The sequence below is a fragment of the Chlamydomonas reinhardtii genome, chromosome 6 (genome assembly GCF_000002595.2).
Source record: "Chlamydomonas reinhardtii strain CC-503 cw92 mt+ chromosome 6, whole genome shotgun sequence".
NCBI classification, from domain to species: domain Eukaryota; kingdom Viridiplantae; phylum Chlorophyta; class Chlorophyceae; order Chlamydomonadales; family Chlamydomonadaceae; genus Chlamydomonas; species Chlamydomonas reinhardtii.
Window position 1 is genome coordinate 6,447,554 of NC_057009.1, and position 20,510 is coordinate 6,468,063.

Below are 20,510 nucleotides of genomic sequence, written 5' to 3' on the forward strand. Positions count from 1 at the left end.
TTGGCCCACGCCTGTACTCCATAGATCACTTACTCTCCATACAGCACCCGCGACCCTGCTCTAAAACGTGCCCAGCAATCGCAGAAGTTTGCAGAAGCCCAGCTCGAAACTTATCAACTAAGTGGAGCTATCTTGGCATTGCTGGCATCACTTGAACTGTCTTCATTCTTCTGTCAAGTGACAGCCTTTACGAGCTCTCGAGAGTCTGAGACTTCTGTGCCTGACAGGGCCGCTAACCCGCCGATCAATACTTTGCTCGCCTAGAAACATATATTAAATGAACGCAGCAGCTCCGGACCCCTTGAAAGGCCACGGCCGATACGCAAAGGTCCAGCCTCTTAGCTCGGGCTCCTTTGGCTTCGTGCACCTCTGCAAGAACCTACAAACTGGCGAGCTAGTGGTGAGGCGCACAGCATGATGCCGAGCGACGTCGACGGGTTTGGTCGGACTCGTGCGCAAGATTCCGCAGCCGCAGAACGCGGGGCGCTAAGGCCTCCGCTCTTTGCATGTGCACAGGCTATCAAATTCTTGGAACGCGGGGAGCGGGTAAACAAATATGTGGAGACGGAGGTCCTGAACCACCGCATGCTGCGGCACCCGCACGTCATCGAGGTGCGTTAGGGGCATTGCTGCTTTCTGGGCAAGAGCCTTGCTGGGGCACGGCATTGCAGCAGTAGTCGGTGAAGGGCTAGAATGCGGCCGCGCAGGGACGGCAGGCCGCCATGCACGGCCAGGGGTTGCTGCCGCGTAGCCCCAAACCCACGCGCAGTTGGCCCCTCCACAACCAGAAGACCGTCCTACTCAACATTTCCTTTTGCCTTCCCCCATTTGTCTGCCTCCATTATTCTCTATACGACCTGATACGTATGTTGGCTCTCTTCAGTTCAAGGAGGTGTTCCTGGTGAGACCGCTCCGCTGGCGGCAGGGCTTGGGGCTGTCGGGCCGGGGCTTGAGACCGGTGCCGCTTGCATGCTGGCCTTGCCTGATGCGCCCTCGTAGAAGTTGTGATGAGACCCTACCATGCCACTGAAACCATGTGCGTGTTACTGTCTTCAATGCTGCAGACGCCAGAATACATCTGCATCTGCATGGAGTACGCGTCGGGCGGCAACCTGTTTGGCTACGTGCAGCGCGCGGTGCGGCTCAAGGAGCCCGCGGCACGCTGGTTCTTCCAGCAGGTATGTTCGCCAGAGAGCAGGAGGGAAGGGACGAGAAGAAGTAAGCAGGAGCGTGTTTGCGTGCGCGTGTGCTGTGTGGGGTGCACAGTTGGACGTACGGTCGCAATGTGGCCGGCCGTTGGAACCGTTGCGGGTGTAGCAGGTCTGCATGGCGCGGCCACCAGGTATGCACACGTCTGTCAAACACATCCGCGCCGGACTGCCGCGCCACTCGCACCAACCCCACATGCGTACGTCCGCGCGCACACAGCCCCAGCCCCAGCTGTCCCCCCAACTCATCCCACCCCCGCACGCCCTGCCTACCTGCTTACCCCCGCACCCTCTCCTCCCTTCCCGCCATCCCATGCCGCCGCGCCGCCTCTCAGCTCTGCATCGGTCTGGACTACTGCCACCGGCGCGGCGTGGTGAACCGCGACATCAAACTGGAGAACACTCTCCTGACCATGGTGCCGGGCCTGCCGCTGCCGCTGCTCAAAATCTGCGACTTCGGGTACAGCAAGGCGCACTTCATGTCCGCGCCCAAGAGCAAAGTCGGGACGGTGCGTGCGCAGGCGCGGACTGGGGCTGGGGCTGGGGCACGGCGTGTCGCTGGGGTGGGAGGCGGCGGTCGATAACTGCTGCGTGGGTTGCGCCAGCCCAACGCCTTTACCGTTTGCGCACGGAGGCTCTTGCATAGCCGGCGTCACCGGGGCCAGCCCGGGCCTGAAGTCACCGACAAATTAGGCTACATGCCTACGCTATGCACTGCGCGATGCACTGCGTTACCGTACCTGTCTGCCTGTGTTGCGGCTGTGGCCGTGCCTGTTGCGTTTGCCGTTGCAGTTGGCTTACATGGCTCCGGAGGTGATTCGCGCCACGGACCAGTACGCGGGCCAGGCGGCGGACATCTGGTCCTGCGGCGTGATGCTGTACGTGATGCTGTTTGGAGCCTACCCCTTCGAGAGCCCGCAGAGCAGGCACCAGCAGGTGGGGGCGTGTGGGTGCTGCGGCAGGGGTCAGGGGGCTTAGCCGTGAGCCGTCCAGGAGAGACGGACTGAATACATCGGTCGCAGAGGGGGGAGGGGAGATGGCAAGGGTGCTGGGCGGTGGGCACCAGGGGGCGCTGTGCCAGCGCCGACTCAAAGGCGCAGGGGACGGGGCGCGGGAGGTTCGGCGCCGAGGCGCGGATAGCAGGTGACGCGCAGGGCAGCGTTGCCGGTTGCCGGTTGCCGGTTGACGCTGCTCCGGGCGCAGGCGACGCATACGCACCCGCGCGACACCAACCCACCACACCCACCACACCACACCTCACCCAACCTCTGCGACGCGCCTGTCGCTCCGGGTGCTGCAGGGCAAGGCGCGCATGGACAGCATGATGCAGCGCATCCTGCGCATGGAGTGGAGCATCCCCGCTGACGTGGAGGTGTCGCCCGAGTGCCGCGACCTGCTGTGCAAGCTGCTGGTGGGAGACCCGCGACACCGCCTCACCATGGCGCAGATCCAGGTGGGTGGATGGGCGTGTGTAGGGGGTGGATGGATGGCGGCCTGGCATGGCATGGCGGCGGCGGCGGTTTTCAGGGCCGGCGACGCAGGCGCTGGGTCGAAGGGTAAAGGGTTGGGTGCGTGCATGGGGGCTGGAAGGTAGACGGGGCGAACAACGGCATGGGTTGGCGGGACGCGCCCGCGAGGGCGAGCGGCGGCGCAGGGGATAACAGGCACCGCGATGGCGTCAGACGCAGTGGAGCAGGGACTACGGGGCGCGGGGGATGCCGGTCCGTGCCACCTCCCCGGCCGCAACCTGTCGGATGTCACGTGCTGCCGCTGAATAATCCCTGTGCCCGCCTTCTTCCTGCCGTGCAGCAACACCCCTGGTTCCTGACCAACCTGCCGCCGGACGCACTCGCCATGAACGACAACTTCCTGGCGCACACGGACTACACAGGCGTGCAGGTGCGGAGGGCGGCACGGGGGTGGCAGCGGCACCAAGCGGCACTCGCCTGTATTGGCCGCACTGTGCCTTCCTGACTGGTGGCTGCAAGACAAGGGAAGGAGGAAGCAGAGTCCTTGCATGTGATATCAGTGCAGCCCTCTCTGACTCACGCGTCTGTCCGTCTGTCTGTCTGTCTGTCCACCCGTGCTGCTCGTCACAGAGTGAGGAGGACATCAAGAAGGTGCTGGCGTCCGCCGCCATCCCCGCACCAATGTCAAAGTGAGATTGCGGTCGTCCGGTCCTCACGTGTCTTGCTTGGGTCCCGCGTTGCGGCTGGACAGTGACAGTGCCGCGTGCACGCTGCCACGCCGCGCGCACGTCCCTCCTCCGCCCTCTCCTCTCGCAACCCAACCTTACTCCACAGCATCACCGCCATCGCCACCACTACTCTCACAGGTACGCGTTCGCCACGGGCGGCGACGACGAGAACTATGAGGACCTGGATGCGGCCATCGACGACGAGATGGGGCATGCGGGAGCGGGGTGCAAGCCGGCGGCGGCGGGGCGGCCAGCGGGCAACGGCGGCGCTGCGCCGGGCCGGTAATGGGGCTGCCAGTGGAGCTCTGCGGCGGCCGCGGTCCGGGCGAAGGTGGAGGAGCGTGGAGGAGTTGGGGACGAGCTGCGAGGGAGATGCGGATGTGGGGGTGCGGCTTACCGACTTGCCCTCTTGAGGCGGGATCGGGATGCATGTGTTGCATGCGCGCGGCTGCCTTGGTACGTACCGTAATGTGGTGCGGTGTGCTGGCTGGGTTGCCCAGGCCAGGGTTACCGTACGTGGTTGGTTGATGGGGGTTTCGGAGGCACGCGGCTCGTGTGGCCGGGTAGATAGACGAGGCGGGCGGGGAGCTGAGGACCTGAACATCAGGTAGGAGGGGAGGCGGCGCCTGGGCTTGCATCAGGTGTCATTACTGCTGTGGGTTGGGGTCAACAGGGCCGGCATTAGGGCATTGATTGAAAGTGTCATGCGTCCGGCGAATTTCCGCCGCTTTTTGCACTGTGCAAGGCACACGAAGCTGGGATTGGGTGCCGGAGTGTCCCCATGTTTGTCCTTTATTGCCGCCCGCCGTTGCAACTCGGTTCATTGGGAGCTTGACGCAATAGTGGACCATTCAATCTTGCCGATAATCAACACCACTATCGCAGCGGTTCAGCCCGTCAGTCATGCCCCGCCCCACGAACAAGACATCCATCTCTCCGCCACGATAGCAATAGGGCGAATGTTTTACAAAGGATGAGCTTGATGTGAGGATTTCAACTTCAAGCGCATGCCCCGGTAATCCGACAGAAGGGTCGGTGGTTGGCCATGGGCACATGGACGTGTGTGGCATGGCCGCCAGTCAAGATGTGCCTCCAGCTGGATTGGGGGTATGCATTTGTAGAGCTCGCCGAGAGCAGTCGATTGACACCGACCTGGCTAAGAACTAAGGGGTATTGAGGGTAGTTTTAGGGGGGTAAACGGTGGTGTGTGTGTGTGTGTGGGGGGGGGGGGGCGGCCGTCGGTCCGGGGGGGTCGGGAGGTTTTGGTCTGGAGGTTTAGTTCGTCCCCCCCCCGGAGCGAAAACACCGTGCCGAAACAGTTAACGTGCTTACGTGCACACTTGTAGAATTTTGCTTGTACGTATCGGAGAAGCGCCGGAAGCACAGTTCCTGCCCGAAAACTGCTCGGCCAGCAGAAGCCTCAATCGATCGGCAAAACAATGCATTTCCCGGTCGCCCGAGGTCTCCACGGCAGTAGACATGCAGGAAAGATGCATATTGTGCCTGTGTCGTAGCGGGAACATGGCACGGTGGCGCCCGGCGGCGGTTGAGCGGCACGGCGGTTGGGCGGCAGATGCGATTTCAGACGACCTACGAACCGGACGGTTGGTCCCTGCTGCAGAGCTGGTGCCCATGCACCAAGGTATAAAGTGCAAGCCTGGAACCCATCACGCCATAGCAATACTGTCGCGTGACAGACACCGCTATCGCCTACCTGCTTGCCTTCGGAAGTAAGCCGCCGGGCATCGCTGGAACACGCTCAGGTGGGTTCAAAAGCTCAGTTGCTCTCTAGGCTAGGAGCATAAATAGGAGCTGTACATGTCTATATTTCCTTCAATGGGCTGCTGTCGCGTGCTGCTGCTGCTTGCTGGCTCAATACGGTATCCGGCTCAATTCAATGTTGACATTCGAACAGCTCTCAAAAGGAGCCAAACACGACGCACCCCGATCGACGCTTACCTCCAACAGGAGAACAGCCTGCATTTTGCGTAAGGGAGCCGTCAAGCTCACCCGACGTAGTGCAACATGAAGGGGATTCACACCCACGTCGCCTTGCTCATCGGCGCTGTATGGTGAGCTGTAAGGCGTATAGATCACTTTGTTATTTGGGTTGCCCCAAATGGGGCTGCTGCGGCACGATGTTGCGGGGAGACCGCGCCGCGCCGTCGGCATACATGGACCTCAACCACAACGCAATGCAACATGATAATAGGCGAGGCGATTGTCATCATTGCTCAAAGGCGCCAGCGACATGACCCATATGGTATTGACGAGGTTGCCCTTCCCCTGTCCTTCCTGCTCGTCCCCGCAGCTGCGCCCTCGTAGCGCACCCGGCCCTGGCCCGGCGCTCGCTCCTTGACAACCTGTCCACGAACGCACAGTACCTGTACGTTTGGGCGGGCCCCCAAGACAAATCCCTGGGCGGCAAGGACAGCTTGTTCGTCATCTCCCTGGCCGGCACCGAGTATGGGCAGGTCGTGAACATCGTTGCCACACCGTACGCCGGCATCGAGCCCCACCATTGCCGCGTCTCTCTGGACAAGAAGGTCCTGGGCTGCGGCGGCCTCCTCTCCCCCCTCGTCTCCGGCCCCAGTGTCGTATTCTTTGACATCAGCAACCCTCGCGTCCCCAAGATGGTTGACGCGGCCAAGGTGCAACAGCCCCAGTACAGCGCCTTCGCTGACGAGTTCATCACTACCCCTGATGGTGAGTGCCTAGTTTAGTCAGCCCACGCCCCAGCGCTGCATGAGTGCGCAACTAAGTTGCAGACTTCCAGCGTGTCGTGTCAGGATGCATGGATATTACGGGGCTGCCCAATCTGCAAGTCAGACTTCCCGCTGACCCTTTCTATCTGCCACACCAGGCCACTACCAGCACAACCAGCTTTGTTTGACTCGAATTCATTTTGCGCTACTGAAGGGTTCCCTCCTGTGCCGCCTGCTGGCTCTGACAGCCTTGTCTGGCATTGTGCGCACACGCTTCCTTAGTCAAGGATCGTCAGTAAAGGCCTCACGTACAGACGCGGCCTGCTGGCGCCCCCCCTGCATGCCTCATGCCCTCGCTCATCCCCCCCCCCGCCCCAAAACACATAGGCGGCTTCCTGGCGACCATGATGGGCTCCTCCACCGGTGGCTCGCCGGGCCGTGTGGTCAAGTACGACAAGAACTTCAACCTGTTGGGCGAGTACCCGACCAACGTGGATGGCCTGACTGGCTTCAACCCGCACGGTATGCACTCTTGTGTCTTTGTTGCGTGCTTGCGTGCTTGCGGCTTGTTGCAGCAGCAGTAGATGGCAACAGCAGCAGCAGCGGACGGCTGAGAGCGTGCATTCTTCGTATGTGCGGTGGTTATTGTGGTGGCGGCGGGACGCGTGAGCGCGTGTGGCTGCTGGCTGGCTGGCTCCACCACATACGTGCCAAGCGTGCCGTTGCGCCACGACTCGCCTACCACCGGCGGCATAGCGCTAGGCAGTACCGCAGTAGTGCCATAAATCTATGGCTGTGTGCACATTATTTGACATGGTCAGGTTGCGACATGTCGACATGTGAAATGCGACATACAACATTGCGACATACCAAGACTCGCCCACATTTGCATAGCTACGCGTCCTGGAGCTCATTTAAGTAACATCTCCCAGCTTTGCGGCGGTGTATTGCGCTAGCGTAGCCACAAGCTCCTCCCACTGGCCGCACCCTCCACCACCACCGTGGCAACCGAGACACGTTTTGTTGTGTGCCACGGCGTTCCACGCTTACCAGAGGCATATTGAATGCATGCACAATATGTTTGGCGGGTTTGGATGCGTTTGGGCGGTATGTGCATTATGTCGCAATGTCGTATGTCGCAATTTACATATCCACATGTCGCATCCTGACCATGTCAAATAACTTGCAAGCTGCTATAGCTGTGTACACTTGCAATGTGTTGTGCCTGTTCTCCGGTATTCCTATGTGACTTGGGTATCGGAGCAGCGCTGTGAGCTGCCGTGCCGGCCGTCACACGCACAAACGCCTGCCTACCAATAACAACTCAACCACCACAGAAACGAACCCGCCCCCTGCCCCGTCCCCTGCTGTCCACTGCAGCATGCCCGCGTGTGTGTTGATAAAAGAACAAAGCCGGCATACCCAAACACCGGAATCACTTACAGTGTGTGTGCTGTATGTATGTGTGTGTGTGTGTGTGCGCGCGTGCATGCAGGCATTGCCGTGAGCTGGACCAAGAAGGCCATGCTGACAGTGGATTTCATCGAGCCTGCGTCCACGCTCTCGTCATCAGCGGTCACACGGACAACCGTGCGCCTGTGGGACATGAGCGATATGAGCATCAGCGAGACCATCGATGCCTCGGCGCTGGGCGTGAACGGGCCCATGGACGCCGTCCCCATCGCCGAGACCGGTGAGCGAGCGAGTGCTGCGCGTGGTACCGCACTCGCTCCACGCGTGCAGGCATGTGTGCGCGCGCAACATGGCTGGAAGGGTGCATGCATCTGGTCAACAGTGTAGGAGTCATCGGCAGAGAAGATCTAGAAGATCAGCGGTCCTCCCTACCTGTCAACATATTATCACAGCTGTGGGTAGGCCTTTCCTGACCCGGAGCCCGCGGTGTCTGCCTGTCTCGTACGTCTCGCGCAGGTGCGTTCTACTTCGGTGGCGGCAACGGTAACGTCTACTACCTCGACAGCGCGGGCTCGGCGCCGCACACGCCGGTGGTGGCTTGGGATTCGCTGTTTGGCAGCACCGACCGCAGCAGCGCCGGCTGCATTATCTACTCCTTCCGGTCGGGCACCCGCCTGCTGGTGTCGTCCTACGTCCGCAACCAGGTGCGACTGGTGCTGGTGCGCATGTGCGTGTGGGTATGGGTGTGAGTGGCTGTCCAATGGTGCGCGCTACCCGGATTACATTGCATTGCGGCGCTGTCATCACATGTGCGCGCGCACTGCACATTGCCGTTTCTATGCCGCCCATGAATCTAGCACCTCGCACACACACCGACTGAACTTGCGATCTCTTGACTGATGTGCTTGAGCCCCTGGTTGCTTGCTGTGCGGGACACTCGCTCGCAACTGGAAACCGTGGTGACACGCACACACACACACACACACACACACACACACACACACACACACACACACACACATACACGCACGTGTACACACAGGTCCAGCTGCTGGACACCACCAACCCCAAGCAGCCCAAGCTGCTGGACATCCTGCAGTTCCCCACCGGCGCCGGCGCCCACGTGGTCCGCCTGAGCGAGGATGAGTCCTTCGGCGCCGTCGCCACCTACTTCCTGGATGAGACCTTGCTGAACGGCCTGGTGCGTGGCGTGTGTGTTTAGGAACGTTGTCTACTGTGCTGTTGTATAGTGCTTCAGCGGCAGACGGAGGACGTATTACCGTGATGGCAAGGCACACCAGTGTGTGCGGGGCTACGTCGGAAGCAGTTGTCCATAACCTCTTGTCCCAACACCTGCTGCCTCAACCCCCCGTGCTCATCCCCCTTCTCCTGCTGCATTCCCAACCACAAAACAGGTTCGCCTGCCAGGTGACAGGACGGTGCGCATGTTCTTCCTGAACGACAAGGCCTCCAAGTTTGTGGTCCCGAACCCGGGCAAGTCCGTGATCGACTTCAAGACTTTGATGGGAGCCCAGGGCAAGTTCCAACCTCACGGCGTCGCCATTCTCTAAGCGAAGAATCAGGCTTGCTGTGGAAGCAATTCCCATAGCTACTGCCAACTCGTTTATGAATCGGTCGTAAGTATAATAACGTAACGCTTTCGGATGTGCGCGTGGGAGTGTGTCACGGTAGCCGTGACCTCGCACGAAGCAGGATAACGGGACTGATGTATGGATGATGTATGGCGTTCTCGGCATACTGGTTATAGCACACACGCCCATTTACTGCTAGGTATTAGTGAGGGCGACCATGGAGCTCCGGCCAGTGTCCTTCGACATCCTTTCAGTGCTCGTATCTTGTAGATGCCCTCAGGCACCCGGCATCTACACATGCGTAGATGACCCTGACCGCGGCATCTACACTTAAGCCCCCAAGCCCCCCAAAACGTCTACGCTTCCCCCATTTTTGCGCCAAAACCGGCCAAAACCGTCTAGGCTGCGTAGATGCGTGGCACCCAAACCCAAATTTTTTTCTCCGCCTTCGGCGGATTTGGGGCAGATTTCTACAGTGTAGATGGAAGATGCGAGCACTGCATCCTTTTGCCTTGGTACCAGGATGGCGTGCCAGGATGGCATGTGAAAGTGTTACGTCCCCTGAAGACAAGTCCGCAAATTTGGGTGGCGTCACTTTTGGTGGGGATTTGCGGACTTGTGCACACAACGGCGACGTGCGCAGCGGAGGTGCTCAGCCATGTCTAATCCCATGGAACCGGTGCCAGGGTAAGGCACCAGTGATGGAAGGGTGCTGCCGTGCCTCGTGCCCATGTCGTGACTACAGCTTCATTGTGCCTTGGACACGAAGGGCAGGGGCGCAAGGCCATGCCCAGGGGCCAGGGCGAGAGCACGAGCTATGCAGCACAGTGAAGCCCACCACTGACAGCAGCAGGCAGGGAGGGGTGGGGTTTGAGCTGGAGCCTTGGAGGTTCAGGCCTTCAGGGGTAGATGCGGCCTCACTGCGCCTTGGGTCCCATGGCCCTAAGCTGCGTCCTCATGCCCATCATGGTTCCACGGACTGGGAAACTTGACAAGCCAGGACAAGCAACACCCCAACCCGCCCGGCGCCCGCCCCTCGCTGATGCGACGCGTTGCATTGCTCAAACCCGTGTTACCCATCAACAGGCACACCCTTGTCCGCTCCCTCCGCCGCCAATGCACCTGACCGCATCACTGCATCCATCCGCTGATTGCGTTCACTGCATGCTTACGGGCGCTGGGCACTCCTGTGCAAGACCCGGTCATGCTGCTGGTCCTGTGGGACCGCCCCACGCACGATACCCTCTGCAACGGGGTCTCGAGGGGTCACCCTGTTCTTCGTGGTTGTACGGCGCGGTGTGTTGTGCATCCCTTGTGTATTAAATTATACGCGTTTCATCTCTGGGTGAGCATGGGGTGACTGTTGCTGCCTGCAATGCCTAGCAAACATACAACTCATCACCCACAATCAACAGAGGCGGCCAGCTAACAACAGTATAGGCGTCCCTTGAAGGGCTGAATGCCAGATAGACCTGACCTAGACCTGCCACGCCTAGCACCAGCTCACGTACACGGTGGTGCCGACGACCGCTCTCAGCCGTCAAATAAGGGTGTGGGCTGACTCGCTCTGCCGCATGTGAAGCGATATGCTCACCACCATGCCAACGCGGCCAGCCATGCACTTCTGCTCTGCCGCTGCAACTGGCTTGCCGTCTGCTTGGGGTATGGGCGTCAGCTGCACCCTACGGGACCTCGCCAACCTGCCTAAACCCTGTCCCATCACACACCATGCCAACGCGGCCTGCTGGCCAATGCCATGGCACTCCGCATCGACCGTCCGCATTGACCTAACTACATGTACTCCTGCAAGGATTCACGCACCGCAATCCTAATAGTACAACACGCGAAACGGTTGGGACGCTGCACAGCGGAAAACTGCAACGTGCACGCCATCTCCCAGTTGCCGCGTGAAAGCCCCTGCTGCCATCGCGCGACCAACTCCTGCTGCAGTCAGACGTGACTCCTAAGCATAAATGCTGGTGTGCATACAAGCGTGGCGCGCATGGGCCAGCGCCAAATCTCCCATTGCGAACTATCCCTGCCGCCATACCCTACTCAGCCCAGCCCTCCACCCCCGTGTGCGGGTGGGAAGCGCGATGGCAGCTTTCGCACGAGACCGGGCGCGCCGAGCTGCGCGCCCGCATGGCCTCTACGCTGCACCACAGCTGCTACAGCTCCTTTGGCTGCTACAGCTCCGCAGCCATTGCTGCTGTTGCGGTCGGGCCTTTAGCCCTGCGCGTAGCGCTTGGTCCACTCCGCGGCCGTCTTGTCGTGAAGCTCGCGGTCCTCCATGTACTGCTTAGCGATGGAGCCCACCAGCGGGTCCTCTGCAGCAGCGCAGAAAGGTAGGGAGGAGGGTGCGGATGAACCGTGAGTGGGGAGGCATGCAACGCAGCCGCATGTGCGTCGGGCGCGGGAAGTGATTGGTGCCAATACGGCGCAGCACTGCAGCCCCTGTGGCAGCGCTGCACTTCCACGCTCCCAACAACGCATGATTCGTGCTGCGTGATGGCCAGCTGCGGCTGGACACCCGCCATTGACTTTGCCTTACAACAACTAGCCTAGAACAACCTGCCACACATATCCCAGTTGGTGCTACACGCGCTCGTAACGTGTTCCTTACTGGGGTTGCAGTCCGTGAGCAGTGAGCAGATGGACAGCAGCACTTTAGAGATGGTCAGCGCCGGGCTCCACTGCGTAGAAGAAGTATACAAAGGCGAGGAGGGGAGAGGGTCAGCTCCTCCGTTGGGTTGGGTGCAGGCCCAAGCGAAGCGAGTGGGCCTGGCAGGCCTCGTGCCAGACCTCCCCCTTTTGCGCCATCCAGCATCGCGCACCTGGTCTTTGAGGATGTCCAGGCAAATCTGCCCTTGGCTGTTCACGTTGCAGTGGTAGATGCGCGTGCGGAAGACAATCTGCGCGTCGGCGTGACACCCGCGAGCCCAAACGCGCTAGGTTAGTACACAAACGTTATCATCCCGTACGTCTGCGAGAAGGGTTCAAGGCGATTGCCTCACAAAGCAGCGCGAATGCCGACAGCTGGGGCCCCAGCCAGAGCTCTAACCTTCGGTGGCTTGAACGGATAGTCGTGCGGGAAGGTGATGTCTAGGAAGAAAACGCCTCCCGAGTAGGGGCATCCTGCACTCAAGTGGGAGCAGCAGGCTCAGCACAGCCGCGCAACCCAAGGGTTCTTCAGCTGCGACCTTGTCCTCACCTGATGGTCCCACAATCGTTGACACCCACTCATATAGGTTGTCACCCTTTGGCCCAGCCGAGCAGTTGCAGGGCGGGTCCAAGCTAATCTCTGCGAGCTCCTTCTGAATGCGCTTCGCCGATGAGGAGAGCTGGCTGCCCTTCATCCTCTACTTCCTCGCCAAATGCAGCGCCAAGGATGGTTTGAATACTATCACAGTGGCTCACAGTGCTTCTCACGTCTTGAAATTGGAGTTCTGAGGCTCGCTCTTCTGCCCTAGAAGTGTCCAGCTTGTAAGTTATATAATTGGTGGCACAGCTTATGTGGAAGCTGGTGGAATGACCTGATGGCCATGATTTGGGGCGCATCCGCGCATGAGCCCGGGAACTCGAAATCCAGCGAAAATGGACAGCGGGCCTGTAGGCAGCGTTGCAGACCTTGAATGCCATTTACCTTTGTATACCTCACCATATACATTCATCCCCTGACAGACTGTCCCCACGTAGCAGACCGGGCAGCGGTAGCCGAGTGCCATTTTCAGTTTTCAAAGCAAGCGCGCAGAGCCAACACCAGTGACACACGCCGGGGACAACGTCTGAGACCTTGACATCTTCAGATAAACACAAGCACTCAGGTGCAAGGCACGTAGGGCAGACGTAGGGCAGCATTTACGTGAACCGTCGCAGCCCTTTCTTCTAACAAGCGCCTCGCGCGAGTCTTGGCAGCGTCAGTACTGATGACATTGACTCGACGTGCCAGTGCAGCTGCGGCCGCAAATGGGGCCCAGGTCGCAGCGCCTGTGCAAACGCCGGCAATAGCAAGAGGCGGGCGTGCAGCTGCGTCCAAGGCGCGAGCAGCTGAGCCAGAGGTCGCTGTTGCCGCGGAAGAGCACGGCGACGTCATGGCTGTGGACGCCACAGTAACTATAGCAGCGACAGTGAGCAAACGAGGGCACAGCTCCGCGTCGGCTGCAAAGCAGCAGCCGGCCGTGGCATTTGAGGAGCCCCAGCAACAAGAGCAGCCCGCGAAGCGGCCACGTGGCCGGCCGCGGAAGTCGGTGCCCGCGGAGCAGGGTGTGGTTGGGGCACCAGCGCTGACGCCCGGCAATGCAAGCACCGAGCAGGAGGAGATCGATGAGCCTGCGGCCAAGCGCGCGAAGAAGGGAGGCCGGACGCCCAAGCCGGCCGTCGCCGCGGCCGCCGCCGCCGTGCTTGCAGGCGCCGAGGAGGTGCTGCGGCTCACGTCGCCCAGGCGCTCTCCGCTGGCCCCAGTTAAAGACTCGGCCCCGGCCGCCACCTCCAGCGACAGCGCCAACGGCACGACCGATGCGCCCTCCACGGCCGCCAACGGAGCTCCCGGCGCCGGCCCGGCTGACGCCTCGCACCAGCTGCAGCCGCACGACAGCAGCACTGCCTCTGTAGCAGCCGGCATCGGCGCCACCGCGGCTGCCGCCACCATGCCGGCGACTGTGTCGCCGGTGCTGGTCGGTAGCCCCTCGCGAGCGACCGCGCGGCCTCTGCTAGCGTCGCAGCTGCTGCGCAGCCCGCCGGCCTCACCGCGCCGGCCGCTGGTAGCCACCGCCGCTGCGGCTGCGGCCGCTGCAGCGGCCAAGGCTGCTAGCCCCAAGCCAGCGCCGGCTGTAGCGGCCACCTCTGCAGCTGACCCGGCATCGACGGCAGCAGTGGCCGCACCTGCGGCAGACACCGTGGCAGCACCCACAGCCGGAACGACCCTGGAACAGACCGTCGCGCAGGTGCGGCGGCTGCTGCAGACCGGCGCCCTGGCCGGCACCCTGCTCAGTAGCGCCGCAGCGGCCGGCGCCGCGCCTGACTCCAACAGCGCCAGCGCCGCGACCGCACCTGCCGCGGGCACTGCCGGCAACGGCGCCAGCACCTCGGGCGCGGAGCCCGCCGGCCGTGCGGTGCAGTTCAAGGAGCTATGCGGCCTGGTGAACCAGTGCTGCACCTCGGGCCGTGGCACGGCCGTCTACATCAGCGGGCTCCCAGGTAGGGGCTCGACCGGCGTGCCAAGCGCGTGCCCCCGCTACGACACACGCTGCCGATTTACACTGCAGCAACGCCTGGCCTGCTGACCCGCAACACCTGTTTTCTTTTTCCCTTCTCTGACATCACCAGGCACGGGCAAGACCTACACCGTCACGCGGCTGCTGGCTGCGCTGCCCGCCCTGGGCGGCGCCGCCGCGACCTTCTGCGCCGCCACCGTCAACTGCATGACGCTTGACGACCCCGTGGCCCTCTGCAACCGCCTCAACGACGAGCTCAGCCGCGCAGCCGCTGGCGGCGGCGACGCGGCGTCTGCACCCGCCTCTTCGGCGCCAGCGCCGAGCGGCGGCGGCGCGGCGGCCGATGCGGCGGCGGCGTACGAGGCGCTGGTGTCGAGCCTGACACGGCTGAGCGTCGTGCGGTCCGGAGCAGTCGGTGCTGCCGGCAAGGTGCGCATCGCGATTTCTTGTTCTCTGTGTACACTTGTTGCGGAGCGCGCTGCCAGGCACTCGCGTGCCGTAACCCAACTCCCCATTGCGTGTGTTCGCACCGCTCCTGCAGGCGGCGGCGGCCAAGGGCAAGGGCGCCAAAGCGGGAACCAAGCGCGGTCGCGGCGGCAGTAAGGCCGCGGACGAGCCTGCGGAGGTGACTGCTGCTGGTGCTGCCGGCCCCCGGCGCCGTGTGTTCGTGGTGGTTCTGGATGAGGTGGACCGGCTGCTCCGGCGGCGTGACGGCGGCGAGGACCTGGCGCGCCTGTTCCAGCTGCCCTCCGCACCCGGTAAGAGCATCCATGCTTGCGTCACTATTGCTGTTGGCTGGAGAGTCCAGACAGCGGAGCCTTGTTTACTGGACTGTGCAATGCGCGGCGTCGCGGCTGGTCGTGCTTGTGTGCTCACGCCGCGCGGATACTTACGTTCCGCGGCTTGTTTGGTGTTTGGGCACGCGCGCGCAGGCGTGTCGCTGGTGCTGCTGGCGGTGGCTAACAGCCTGGACCTCACGGAACGCATGATGCCGCTGCTGCGCTCGCGCGGCCTGGCGCCCCGCCACATGGTCTTCACCGCATACAGCCGGCCGCAGGTGCGCCGGGCTGCGGGCTTTGCGCCGCACCCGCACAGCTTGTGTTGCGAGCCAGTCAGGCTCTACTGCATGTGCGTGTTGCGCCCCGGTGCTCCGTACGTGTCGGCGTGTATGAGCACGTGAGCTTGCAGCGTTGCTCCGCGGCTGACCGGATGGGTTCTGCGGGATATGTTGCCCCCGCTGGGCCGCAGGTGTTGGCCATCCTGCAGGCGCAGCTGGGCGCGCACCCGGGTGGCCGGCGGCTGTTTGAGGACGGCGCGCTGGACATGGTGGCAAAGTCCGTCAGCAGCAGCAGCGGCGACCTGCGCCAGGCGCTCAAGGTGCGGGGTGTGGGCTGCCTGCCGAGGGGCGGAGCGCCGCTTGGGAAGGAGCGAGGGGCCTGGCTTGGGGGTCCAAACACACTATCGCCGTCCCTGCATCAGCACACTTGCGTCTCACCTCCCAGCCCGTGCTCATCTCGCGCCTCCCAACCCCCTGGGGACTATGGGGACCATTGTCGCGTGCCACTCCGTTGTCAAGCATCGACCACGCTCTCCTCCTCGCTCTATTGCATGGGGTTTGGTTTAGTTTGGGCTGGTATCTACAACCCCTCCCACTCGCCATCCCACGCCCCGCCCCTTCCTCCCCGCTCATGCGCAGGCCTGCCGCACCGCGCTGGACGTGCTGCTGGACCACAACCGCGCCAACCCCGCCAACCCGCGTCCCTCGGTAGGCATCCGCGAGCTTCACACCGCGCTCCAGCGCATCAGCGCCGGCAGCGGCGCCTCCGCCGCGGTGGCCAAGATCAAGGGCCTGCCGCCGCAGCAGCAGCTGGTGCTGCTGGCACTAGCCACCGCAGTGGGCGCGCGCGCCGCCGCGGAGAGCGGCGGCGCAGCCGCCGTCGTTATCCCCGGCCCCGGCGGGGCCGGTGGCGCCTGCGGCGCCGGCGGCGGTGGCTTCCAGCCCGGCGGCGCGGTGTTCACGGGCTCCCGGGCCAAGTTCATGGACGCAGTGGCGTTCCGCGAGATCGGCAACCAGCAGCCGGGGCCGGCCGCGGGCGCCGCCAACCCGGGCGCCTGCTTCGGCGAGGCGCCGCAGCCCGCCGGGCCCACGCCCACCAAGGGCGGCAAGGGCGTCGGCGCCGGAGGCGGCGCCACGCCCTCCACAGCCGGCGGCCGCGTTCGCGGCGTGACGGGGCCGGGCGGCGCGACGCCGCCGTCCCGCACGCCCGCCAGCCGCTCCATTCTGGCGGGTGACGCGGGCCTGGCTCTGGCGCTGCCTGACGTGTACGCGGCCTACAGCGCCATGTGCCGCCAGCTGGACATCCCCGCCATGTCGGAGAGCGCGCTGCGCACGGACGCGCTGCCGGGGCTGGACTGCGACGGCCTGCTCAAAGTGCAGGTGCGCGGCGGGAAGGGGAGGAAAGGAAATGAAAGGAAATGAAAGGAAAGGAAAGGAAAGGAGCGGAGAGGAGAGGAGAGGAGAGGGGAGAGCGGGCGTATGGTGGGTTCCTGGGCATGGCCGCGCAGCCGACGGCTGCGGCATGCGGGGGAGAGCGGAAGGGGCGCTTGCATGCGCTGCGCACGGCGCAGGGCGCAGCACTTGGAATGATCAGTCTGGTCCCCTGCATTCCCGTCATTACTCACCACACCGTCACCTCGCCGCCCCTGCGCAGGAGGGCCGCACGCCCGCCGCCACGCGCCTGACGTTGCGCACCATGGTGAAGGACGTGCAGGCGGCGCTGGCGGACAACGTCATGTTCAAGAGGCTGCTGGGCTCCAAGGCGCCGGCGCCGGGGGCCGGAGCGGTGGCAGCAGCGGGGGCGCCGGGCGCGGGTGTGCCAGGGCAGGCGGTGCGCGCGTGAGCAGGGTGCTCTGGGTGCGCTGCGGTGAGGCAGGGGGCGTGGCGTGTGCCGCCAGGACAGTGCGTGTGTCGCCAGGACAGGGCGTGTGCCGCCAGGACAGGGCGTGTGCGGTCAGGACGTGACTCTGATGCGCAGGTGACGGCTGCAAGCGCGGATTGACAAAAACAAAAGGACTAACATTTTAGGCAGAGCGGGGGTGGCCTGGGGGCAACAGCACCAAGATGAGTATGCAGGAGGCTGAGTGCAGTTGTAGCAGTGTTCGGCTGTCTCTTTCGGCGCCGTGCGTACTTGCGTAATGCTCGTCACCGCAGATATGGTGCAGGTTGTGTGCCAGGTTCAGCGGAGTGGGGCAAGGAGTGGGGCGGCATCACCGTTGGTCGCACAAAGCGATCATTGTGCCCACGGTTGTGACGCAAGTTGTAAGGAGCTGGAGTTTCACAGATTCTCCGCACCGCTCTGCGCAATGACAAATGGCAACACCCTGTCTGGGAGCGGGAGCAGGTGTGACGCACGGCAGGGGTGGGGCGTGGGGGCCGCAGTGTGAGCCCTGCGGTCATCTCTTTCCACCGCGCACGCAACGTCGCAACCATACGGTATACACACTGACATTGCTGGGCTCTGAACGTCAATGGATAGCTGTGTGTACAACTGCACACTTCATAGCTCCTTGCGTGCTGAGTGAGCCAGTCTGAGCCTCCCTGACGGCCAGACCTCCCCTTGCGGACTCCTCGGCATTTGTCGTACGTAATCGATTTACCTTTTCCAAAGAGCACCAAGCGTGCCATGGAAACTCCCCGTGATGTGCCTCGCTCCTTGCCTATCTATAGCGCCCTGAGGCGAAACCGCGCTTCGACGGCGCGCGTTACCGGCGCGTCGACACCAAGGTCGGCACCCCGCTGGCACGCAGGTGCATGAAAAGAGTGTACCCTAAAAAGTCCTTGGGCGCCTGAAAGTCGATGCAATACGCATCTGCGTTCAATCACGAAACGGCGTTAGTCTTGAATTGGGCAGTAATCGAAGCGAGGGCGCCGACCAATGCGGCAATGCGGCCGCGGATGAAGCGGCACTGAACGGCACCAACCCCAGTAACAGCCGGTGAGTGCACTGGTGACTACGCGCTGCCTTCACACAAGCACTCTTACATGCTTGATCAAAGCGCATAGACTGCCACTGGCAACACGGCAACTTGGCACGAGAATCAGGACGAATCAGATACTGCCCTAACTTACCTCTCTACCTTCCACACACACCAAGCTAGGAAACAATCCAAATACCATAGGTAGTATACGTCGTGCGACCGCTGGCTATAACCCTGGCTCGGCGTTAGGGCGACAGAGAGCGCAATGCTGCAACAGGCTCGCTGAACCTGCTGATGGGGAAAGGATGAAGTAGCGTAGCGCCCATAGCCAAGGTATGCATGCATAGTGCACTTGAGCTGCTTCGGCGCAGGTGGCACGCTGCTTCTCCTGCCTGCCACTTCCTCACAGTGTCCTCGTCGCATTTTGCCCGGTTAATGGTACATCCACATATACTGATCGTGTATATGTTACCTGACACAGGTATCGCGGTGTCTAGAGTTGGAATCCTCTTCGCTCCAATCAAGACTGGGCTCTAGGCCTAGTCGTGGTGCGCTGACGGGTTTTACGATGGCCCCTCGAAGTTCAAAGAATTGCACGGCTAGCTCGGCGGACGTGGCCAGGCGGGCGCCGCGCTCGGTACCCCGCGTGGACGCGACAGCTGCGGGCACGTCCTGTCTCGCCCAGTCGCAGCTCGACGGCCCCTCGGCACGGGAGCCGGTATTGAGAGGCGGCTGCGACGGCAGACGTGCTTTCCACAGCTGCCTAGGGCCTGGGAGCAGCTCCCAAGCCTCTTCGTCGGACCGTTGCTTTGCGGCTGACCGACAGATGGAAGCCCAGCCTGGCGGGCGCGCGTGTGGGCAGCACGCGTGCCACCACCGGGGTCACGCCACCCCAACTCGGTGTAGAACCCTTGCAGCTACCCTCAGCTCGCCCTCGCTCACTCGCCTCGCGCCGCTGCTGCTGCTGCTCCTCTTGTTAGCCGGGCCGGGGCCGTTACCTCTGCTGCAACCACCGGGGCCGCGGGCGGTTGCTGCCAAGGCCGTAGACAAGCTGAAGCTGGAGCTGCCGCTCGCATTCCTCAAGTCGGTCACGCCACGGATAGGACACGTTGTTACGCGCTCAGGCGGCACCAGCAGCGGCAGCGGCGATATGGGCGCAGCAGAGGCCGGGGCCGGGCCGGACGGCAGCAATGGGCACGGCGGGCGAGTCATCCACAGCGACAGCAACGGCAGCCGCAGCGGCATGCCGGCGTACGAGGCGCAGGGGACGGCCGAGGAGCTGGTCGGGTGTCTCAACTCGAACCAGCCCAACCACAATGGCACGTACTGGAGTGCGGCCATGGCGGACGAGCCGCCCTACCTCAAGGTGGGGATGGGGGGTTGCAGAGGGATGGGTCGGGGGCGGGTGGGGCCTCAACCCAGTTCGTGCCACGCAAAGCCAAGGGTACCACTATCTGCGGTGCCTCCTAACCTTGATGTCTGCCCGGCTCATGTGAGCCAAGTTGCGCCACACTCAGCCAAGCCCGGTCTTCGCCGCTATGCTGCCAGCCACGCCGCCTGTCGTCGTTCCGTCCGGCTTGCCCTCCAGAGACGCCTGCCAGGCCCCTCACCTTCGCGCCTGCACCAGCAACCCACACCGCACGTCTGCGCAGTCCTCTGGTGCCCCACACACCACATCACACGCCGCACCGCTCCTCACCGCACCTTCCCCGCCCACACCACCCCGTCCACGCCCACGCCCACGCCCCGCCTTCTCCTCCCCCCCCGCCCACGCCACCAATCCTCTCCCCCCCAGCCCACGCCACCCCTCCCCGCCCCGCCCCGCCCCGCCCCGCCCCGCCCCTCCCCGCCCCGCCCCAACCCAACCCCGGCCTCCCGCAGGTGGTGGGCATGTGGTGGAGCGCCAAGGCCGCCTCCTCGCCGCTGACCATCACCACACAGCTGTCCTGGAACCGCAAGTGGCAGCTCAAGGCCATGTGCCGCACCTACGCCGGCCCCGTGTCGGCCGTGATGCACATGCCCGTGCTGCTGCCGCGCCTGACGGGGCGGCAGGACGCCACGCTGGACGACATCAGCAACGCAGCGCTGCAGCGGGCCGTGGACAAGGTGGGAGGGGAGGGGAGGGGAGGGGAGGGGAGGGGAGGGGAGGGGAGGGGAGGGGAGGGAGGGGAGGGGAGGGGAGGGGAGGGGAGGGGAGGGGAGGG

The 20,510-nt window shown here is 63.1% G+C and overlaps 5 protein-coding genes across 5 annotated transcripts in view; 4 read left to right on the forward strand and 1 right to left on the reverse strand.

Annotated features, from left to right (window-relative positions):
* The first annotated feature begins 16 nt into the window (after positions 1 to 16).
* CHLRE_06g292700v5 (uncharacterized protein) lies at positions 17 to 4,605 on the forward strand. Its single transcript, XM_001701553.2, has 10 exons — positions 17 to 400; positions 517 to 612; positions 884 to 901; positions 1,065 to 1,178; positions 1,544 to 1,717; positions 2,001 to 2,144; positions 2,509 to 2,661; positions 3,018 to 3,107; positions 3,308 to 3,366; positions 3,544 to 4,605. Exons 1-10 carry the CDS (start codon positions 278 to 280, stop codon positions 3,689 to 3,691), a joined length of 1,119 nt encoding a protein of 372 aa, XP_001701605.1. The 5' UTR covers positions 17 to 277; the 3' UTR covers positions 3,692 to 4,605.
* Positions 4,606 to 5,093: 488 nt separating this feature from the next.
* Positions 5,094 to 10,395, forward strand: CHLRE_06g292750v5 (uncharacterized protein). The gene is made up of 7 exons (XM_043063450.1): positions 5,094 to 5,477; positions 5,717 to 6,111; positions 6,498 to 6,632; positions 7,606 to 7,803; positions 8,040 to 8,227; positions 8,566 to 8,724; positions 8,939 to 10,395. Exons 1-7 carry the CDS (start codon positions 5,431 to 5,433, stop codon positions 9,092 to 9,094), a joined length of 1,278 nt encoding a protein of 425 aa, XP_042924156.1. The 5' UTR covers positions 5,094 to 5,430; the 3' UTR covers positions 9,095 to 10,395.
* A 26-nt stretch (positions 10,396 to 10,421) lies between these two features.
* Positions 10,422 to 12,608, reverse strand: CHLRE_06g292800v5 (uncharacterized protein). Its single transcript, XM_001701525.2, has 5 exons — positions 12,327 to 12,608; positions 12,177 to 12,250; positions 11,950 to 12,027; positions 11,739 to 11,808; positions 10,422 to 11,442 (listed from the first exon to the last, which is right to left on the reverse strand). The coding sequence occupies exons 1-5, from the start codon at positions 12,469 to 12,471 to the stop codon at positions 11,342 to 11,344; spliced, it is 468 nt and encodes a 155-aa protein (XP_001701577.1). The 5' UTR covers positions 12,472 to 12,608; the 3' UTR covers positions 10,422 to 11,341.
* A 185-nt stretch (positions 12,609 to 12,793) lies between these two features.
* Positions 12,794 to 17,675, forward strand: CHLRE_06g292850v5 (uncharacterized protein). Its single transcript, XM_043063451.1, has 7 exons — positions 12,794 to 14,311; positions 14,441 to 14,757; positions 14,870 to 15,086; positions 15,261 to 15,385; positions 15,577 to 15,705; positions 16,025 to 16,765; positions 17,040 to 17,675. Exons 1-7 carry the CDS (start codon positions 13,207 to 13,209, stop codon positions 17,226 to 17,228), a joined length of 2,823 nt encoding a protein of 940 aa, XP_042924157.1. The 5' UTR covers positions 12,794 to 13,206; the 3' UTR covers positions 17,229 to 17,675.
* Positions 17,676 to 18,373: 698 nt separating this feature from the next.
* The window catches only part of CHLRE_06g292900v5 (uncharacterized protein), a 6,902-nt gene continuing 4,765 nt past the window's right edge, over positions 18,374 to 20,510 (forward strand). Inside the window, exons 1-3 of the mRNA XM_043063452.1 lie at positions 18,374 to 18,639; positions 18,788 to 19,672; positions 20,188 to 20,412. Of these exons, the coding sequence (XP_042924158.1) occupies positions 18,875 to 19,672; positions 20,188 to 20,412 (1,023 nt within the window). The 5' untranslated portion in view covers positions 18,374 to 18,639; positions 18,788 to 18,874. The remainder of the gene's footprint in view (positions 18,640 to 18,787; positions 19,673 to 20,187; positions 20,413 to 20,510) is intronic.